The sequence below is a fragment of the Lampetra fluviatilis genome, unplaced genomic scaffold (assembly GCF_964198595.1).
Source record: "Lampetra fluviatilis unplaced genomic scaffold, kcLamFluv1.1 SCAFFOLD_1409, whole genome shotgun sequence".
Taxonomy (NCBI): Eukaryota; Metazoa; Chordata; class Hyperoartia; order Petromyzontiformes; family Petromyzontidae; genus Lampetra; species Lampetra fluviatilis.
Genome location: NW_027621512.1, coordinates 1 through 7500, shown reverse-complemented (window position 1 = coordinate 7500; position 7500 = coordinate 1). Strand labels below are relative to the sequence as shown.

At 48.9% G+C, this 7500-nt stretch overlaps 1 protein-coding gene across 1 annotated transcript in view; it reads right to left on the bottom strand.

Annotated features, from left to right (window-relative positions):
* LOC144955352 (NEDD4 family-interacting protein 1-like) overlaps nucleotides 1–7494 on the bottom strand; it is a gene marked incomplete at its 3' end in the record, with an annotated part of 12596 nt that extends 5102 nt beyond the window's left edge. The window contains exons 1-2 of the mRNA XM_078885600.1: nucleotides 7302–7494; nucleotides 890–1306 (exon numbers count right to left, since the gene is read on the bottom strand). Coding sequence (XP_078741726.1) covers nucleotides 890–1306; nucleotides 7302–7334 — 450 coding nt within the window. The remainder of the gene's footprint in view (nucleotides 1–889; nucleotides 1307–7301) is intronic.
* Between the last annotated feature and the right edge of the window lie 6 nt (nucleotides 7495–7500).

The following is a 7500-nucleotide window of genomic DNA, read 5'->3' as shown; positions in this document are numbered from 1 at the left end:
GTCACTGTGTGTCACTCTGTGTGTGTGTCACTGTGTGTCACTCTGTGTGTGTGTCACTGTGTGTGTCACTCTGTGTGTGTGTCACTGTGTGTCACTGTGTGTCACTGTGTGTGTCACTCTGTGTGTGTGTGTGTCACTGTGTGTGTGTCACTGTGTGTCACTCTGTGTGTGTCACTGTGTGTCACTGTGTCACTGTGTGTCACTGTGTGTGTGTGTCACTGTGTGTGTGTCACTGTGTGTGTGTGTCACTGTGTGTGTGTCACTGTGTGTCACTCTGTGTGTGTGTCACTGTGTGTCACTGTGTGTGTCACTCTGTGTGTCAGTGTGTGTCACTGTGTGTGTGTCACTGTGTGTCACTGTGTGTGTGTGTCACTGTGTGTGTGTGTCACTGTGTGTGTGTCACTGTGTGTGTGTCACTGTGTGTGTGTGTCACTGTGTGTGTGTGTCACTGTGTGTGTGTGTCACTGTGTGTATGTGTCACTGTGTGTGTGTGTCACTCTGTGTGTGTGTGTCACTCTGTGTGTGTGTGTGTCACTGTGTGTGTGTGTTACTGTGTGTGTGTCACTGTGTGTCACTCTGTGTGTGTGTCACTGTGTGTCACTCTGTGTGTGTGTCACTGTGTGTGTCACTCTGTGTGTGTGTGTCACTGTGTGTGTCACTGTGTGTGTGTGTGTCACTGTGTGTGTCACTGTGTGTGTGTGTCACTGTGTGTGTGTGTCACTGTGTGTGTGTGTCACTGTGTGTGTGTCACTGTGTGTGTGTGTCACTGTGTGTGTGTGTGTCACTGTGTGTGTGTGTGTCACTGTGTGTGTGTGTCACTGTGTGTGTGTGTCACTGTGTGTGTCACTGTGTGTGTGTCACCGCCCCCCCCACCACCACCACAACTCACCCGCTCAGCCGCCGTCCCCACTCCGACCCCCACCCCGACCCCCACCCCCCCACCCACACCGCCCAGCCCCCCCACCCCTCCACCCCCGCCCAGCCCGCCCAGCCCGCCCAGCCCGCCGGGCCCGCCCAGCCCGCCGGGCCCGCCGGCCTTGCTCTTCTCGGCTTCGTCGTAGGAGGGGAGGCTGGTGGCCACGCTGTAGGCCGGAGGGTTGGCCGCTCCTCCCCCCTGCAAAGGGGGCGGGGCCAAGGGGGGGGAGGGGGCGGGGGGCAGCAGGGGGGAGGGGGGCCCCAGGAGGAGCTGGGTGGGGGGGGGCAGGAAGCCCCCACCCCCCACGCAGCCCCCCGCGACCCCCGCGACCCCAACCGCCGCGCTGTAGGGGGGAGGGGCCGGACCCCCCTCCTCCTCCTCCGTCTGCAACTGCGGGGGGGAGGGAGAGAAGGGGGGGGGGAGGGGGGGGGAAGGGGGGGAGAAGGGGGGGGAGAAGGGGGGGGGGGAAGGGGGGGGGAGAAGGGGGGGGGGGAGGGGGGGGGGAGAAGGGGGGGGAAGGGGGGGGGTGAGTAGTTGTGGTGATGGTGGTACAGATGGTGGTGGTACAGATGGTGATGATGGTAATGGTACAGATGGTGATGATGGTAATGGTACAGATGGTGATGATGGTAATGGTACAGATGGTGATGATGGTAATGGTACAGATGGTGATGATGGTGATGATAACGGTGGTGGTGGTGGTGGAGATGATGGTACAGATGGTGATGATGGTGATGATAACGGTGGTGGTGGTGGAGATGATGGTACAGATGGTGATGATGGTGATGATAACGGTGGTGGTCGTGGTGGTGGAGATGATGGTACAGATGGTGATGATGGTACAGATGGTGATGATGGTGATGATAACGGTGGTGGTGGTGGAGATGATGGTACAGATGGTGATGGTACAGATGGTGATGGTACAGATGATGGTGGTGATAGCGGTGGTGATGGTGGTGATAACGGTGGTGGTGGAGATGATGGTGATGGTACAGATGGTGATGATACAGATGGTGATGATGGTAATGGTACAGATGGTGATGAATGATAACGGTGGTGGTGGAGATGATGGTGATGGTACAGATGGTGGTGATGGTGATGGTGGTGGAGATGATGGTCGTGATGGCGGTGGTGAAGATGCTGCCACCTGGTCTGGAGTGGTTGGAAGGCATGGGCCAGATCAGTGCGTTACACACTAAGTAACACACTGCCTGGTACACAACGCACCGTATTTACAGAAACAACTATGATTATGATTAATATAATTCGTTATAATACCCACTAATATTGTAAATCACCTCACCGCCTGTGTACACACACTAAGCAACACACTGCCCGGTACACAAGATAAGCAGCTTATTGTGGCAATACCTATTGTGGCCAGACCTGATGATGATTGCTGCTGGTGTTGCAGTCGAAAGGTCGTGAGAATGTTTATTATAATTGGTTTTTTACCCTTCTATCGGACACCTTTTTTACAAGGAGTCATGTTTGCATAGACCACAATACCTGCAGTCGTAATGCAAACAAAAAACACATAACTCTGATAATGTATGTGCACTGTCCTTGAAGTTGATTGGTCCACACCCGAGACAGCTTTCCTTAGAGCCTAGTCTCACATGGTCCTTGAAGTTGATTGGTCCACACCCGAGACAGCTTTCCTTAGAGCCTAGTCTCACATGGTCCTTGAAGTTGGTTGGTCCACACCCGAGACAGCTTTCCTTAGAGCCTAGTCTCACATGGTCCTTGAAGTTGATTGGTCCACACCCCGAGACAGCTTTCCTTAGAGCCTAGTCTCACATGGTCCTTGAAGTTGGTTGGTCCACACCCGAGACAGCTTTCCTTAGAGCCTAGTCTCACATGGTCCTTGAAGTTGATTGGTCCACACCCCGAGACAGCTTTCCTTAGAGCCTAGTCTCACATGGTCCTTGAAGTTGGTTGGTCCACACCCGAGACAGCTTTCCTTAGAGCCTAGTCTCACATGGTCCTTGAAGTTGATTGGTCCACACCCCGAGACAGCTTTCCTTAGAGCCTAGTCTCACATGGTCCTTGAAGCTGATTGGTCCACACCCGAGACAGCTTTCCTTAGAGCCTAGTCTCACATGGTCCTTGAAGTTGATTGGTCCACACCCCGAGACAGCTTTCCTTAGAGCCTAGTCTCACATGGTCCTTGAAGTTGATTGGTCCACACCCCGAGACAGCTTTCCTTAGAGCCTAGTCTCACATGGTCCTTGAAGTTGATTGGTCCACACCCGAGACAGCTTTCCTTAGAGCCTAGTCTCACATGGTCCTTGAAGTTGATTGGTCCACACCCGAGGCAGCTTTCCTTAGAGCCTAGTCTCACATGGTCCTTGAAGTTGATTGGTCCACACCCGAGACAGCTTTCCTAAGAGCCTAGTCTCACATGGTCCTTGAAGTTGATTGGTCCACACCCGAGACAGCTTTCCTTAGAGCCTAGTCTCACATGGTCCTTGAAGTTGATTGGTCCACACCCGAGACAGCTTTCCTTAGAGCCTAGTCTCACATGGTCCTTGAAGTTGATTGGTCCACACCCGAGACAGCTTTCCTTAGAGCCTAGTCTCACATGGTCCTTGAAGTTGATTGGTCCACACCCGAGACAGCTTTCCTTAGAGCCTAGTCTCACATGGTCCTTGAAGTTGATTGGTCCACACCCGAGACAGCTTTCCTTAGAGCCTAGTCTCACATGGTCCTTGAAGTTGATTGGTCCACACCCGAGACAGCTTTCCTTAGAGCCTAGTCTCACATGGTCCTTGAAGTTGATTGGTCCACACCCGAGACAGCTTTCCTTAGAGCCTAGTCTCACATGGTCCTTGAAGTTGATTGGTCCACACCCGAGACAGCTTTCCTTAGAGCCTAGTCTCACATGGTCCTTGAAGTTGATTGGTCCACACCCGAGACAGCTTTCCTTAGAGCCTAGTCTCACATGGTCCTTGAAGTTGATTGGTCCACACCCGAGACAGCTTTCCTTAGAGCCTAGTCTCACATGGTCCTTGAAGTTGATTGGTCCACACCCGAGACAGCTTTCCTTAGAGCCTAGTCTCACATGGTCCTTGAAGTTGATTGGTCCACACCCGAGACAGCTTTCCTTAGAGCCTAGTCTCACATGGTCCTTGAAGTTGATTGGTCCACACCCGAGACAGCTTTCCTTAGAGCCTAGTCTCACATGGTGTTGGACCAGATGACGCCAAAAGGCGCACAACTCAAAGACAGCGCACTATCAGAGTATTGAGAGCTCGGGGTGAGCATTTACACTATGAGACATCTCCTTTACCAGTGGCAAAATATAGTAGGTGAGTGGGTGGGTGAGTGAATGGGTGAGTGAGTGAATGGGTGAGTGAGTGGGTGAGTGGGTGAGTGGGTGGGTGAGTGAGTGGTGAGTGGGTGAGTGGGTGGGTGAGTGAGTGGGTGGATGAGTGAGTGAGTGGGTGGGTGAGTGAAACTGGTACAAAAACTGACGCCTTTGTACAAGGCATCATGTTTGCAATAACCACAACACAAGCAGTCAAAATGCAAACAAAATGAAACAACTCTGATGATGATAATGATATGCACTGTCCTTGAAGTTGATTGGTCCACACCCGAGACAGCTTTCCTTAGAGCCCAGTCTCACTTGGTGTTGGACCAGATGACGCCAAAAGGCGCACAACTCAAAGACAATGTTCATATTGTAAGGCAATTTCCTCATGGCCTAAATCTTGACTTGGAGCTTTCGTGACTGCAGGAATTCGTTTTCTCTGGGTCTTTAAATCACGACGTTTCGATCGCAACACAAGCCATCATCATCAGGTGAGAAACCCACAGCAAGAACATTGAAGTGAAATTTTTTGCTGAAGTGAAAATCTTTTTTGCCGTGCTTTTCCCACCTGATTATGGTTGCTTGTGTTGCGATCGAAACGTCGAGATTTTATTTATTTTTAAATCCTTTATATTAATTTCGCTTGCTTGCTTAGGACCGTGCAAATCTTTCGGTCGTGTTTTAACCCACTTCCCGTGATCCAATCGAGCTGACATTTTGCACACAGACTCGTTGTGCGTGACAATTTATGTTCGTGAAAAGTTTTACCAATTGCTTAATGGTGGCAGGCAATCATCTGACCCATAGGTGGCAGCCATCTCAAGCCAGAGGACGAGAGGACTCTAGCCGCCACGCATATAAAGGATTTAGAGTGAAACACTTTGTTTTTACGAGTTATACTTGTTATACTTTATATCGACGTGACTTTACCGAAAGAACCAAAGAGTACATGGATCCCCGCAGTCACGAAAACTTCAAATCAAGATTCTTTCGGTAAAGTCGCGAAGAAAGGTGCTGTGATCGAAACGTCGTTTTTATTTTTTGTTATTTTCCTAACGGCCTGGTAATGTACACACAGTCACACACCGCCTTGTACACAATCACAGCACCTAGTCTAACAACAACTATGATGATGATGAACACTAATGATGATGATGATAATCTAATAAGCATTGTAAGTATAATAAACATTGTAGTGTTGTAAGGAAGTGAGTCTCTCCTCACGGCCTGGTAGTGTACACACAGTCACTCACCACCTTGTACACAATGACAGCACCTAGTCTAACAACAACAACAACAACTATGATGATGATGATGATCACTAATGATGATGATGATAATCTAATAAACAATGTAAGTGTAGTGAGTGTAGTGAGTGTTGTGTAGTAAGTGTTGAGTGAGCCTCTCCTCACACACAGTCACACACCGCCTTGTACACAATCACAGCAGCGCCTAGTCTAACAACAACAACAACTATGATGATGATGATAATCTAATAAACAATGTAAACATTGTAAGTGTAGTGAGTGTTGTGTAGTAAGTGTTGAGTGAGTCTCCTCAGGGCCTGGTAGCGTACACACATTATCACACACCGCCTTGTACACAATCACATCACCTAGTCTAACAACAACTATGATGATACTAACGATGATGATGATAATCTAGTAAACAATGTAAGTATAATAAACATTGTAGGTGTTGTAAGGAAGTGAGTCTCTCCTCATGGCCCGGTAGTGTACACACAGTCACTCACCGCCTTGTACACAATCACAGCCGCAGCAGCGCCTAGTCTAACAACAACAACAACTATGATGATACTAACGATGATGATAATCTAATAAACAATGTACACAATGTAAGTGTACAATGTAAGTGTAGTGAGTGTTAAGTGAGTCTCCTCACGGTCTGGTAGTGTACACACAGTTACACACCGCCTTGTACACAACCACAGCGCCTAGTCACAACTATGATGATGATGATCACTATGTAATAAACAATGTAAGTGTAGTGAGTGTAGTGTAGTAAGTGTAGTGTAGTAAGTGTAGTGTAGTGAGTGTAGTGAAGTGAGTCTCTCCTCACGGCCTGGTAGTGTACACACAGTCACTCACCGCCTTGTACACAACCACAGCACCTAGCCACAACAACTATGATGATGATACTAATGATGATGATAATCTAATAAACAATGTAAGTGTAATAAACATTGTAGTGTTGTAAGGAAGTGAGTCTCCTCACGGCCTGGTAGTGTACACACAGTCACTCACCGCCTTGTACACAACCACAGCATCTAGTCTAACAACAACTATGATGATGATAATAACAATGCAACTGTAGTGAGTGTAGTGAGTGTAGTGTAGTAAGTGTAGTGAGTGTAGTGTAGTAAGTGTAAGAGTAGTGAAGTGAGTCTCTCCTCACGGCGTGGTAGTGTACACACAGTCACACACCGCCTTGTACACAACCACAGCAGCAGCACCTAGTCTAACAACAACTATGATGATGATGATGATGATCTAATAAGCAATGTAAGTGTAATAAACATTGTAGTGTTGTAAGGAAGTGAGTCTCCTCACGGCCTGGTAGTGTAGTCACTCACCGCCTTGTACACAATCACAGCAGCAGCACCTAGTCTAACAACAACTATGATGATGATCACTAATGATAACAATCTAATAAACATAGTGCATAATGTAAACAATGTAAGAGTGAAGTGAGTCTCTCCTCACGGCCTGGTAGTGTACACACAGTCACTCACCGCCTTGTACACAACCACAGTGCCTAGTCTAACAACTATGATGATGATCACTATGTAATAAACAATGTAAGTGTAGTAAGTGTAGTGAGTGTAGTGTAGTAAGTGTAGTGAGTGTAGTGAGTGTAGTGAGTGAAGTGAGTCTCTCCTCACGGCCTGGTAGTGTACACACACAGTCACTCACCGCCTTGTACACAACCACAGCGCCTAGTCTAACAACTATGATGATGATCACTATGTAATAAACAATGTAAGTGTAGTGAGTGTAGTGTAGTAAGTGTAGTGTAGTGAGTGTAAGAGTGAAGTGAGTCTCTCCTCACGGCCTGGTAGCGAGCGCTTGAGCCCGTCTCCATGGCGGACGCGAGCGGGCAGCCGCCTCTGGCTCCCTCCCTCCTCCTCGCTCGCCTCCTCTGCTGCTGCTGCTGCTATGGGAGGGCTGTCTGGCTGTCGCTACGCCTGCTGTTGCTGTTGTGGTTGTAATGAGGACAAGGCTGATGGTGGTGGTGGTTGTTGTTGTTG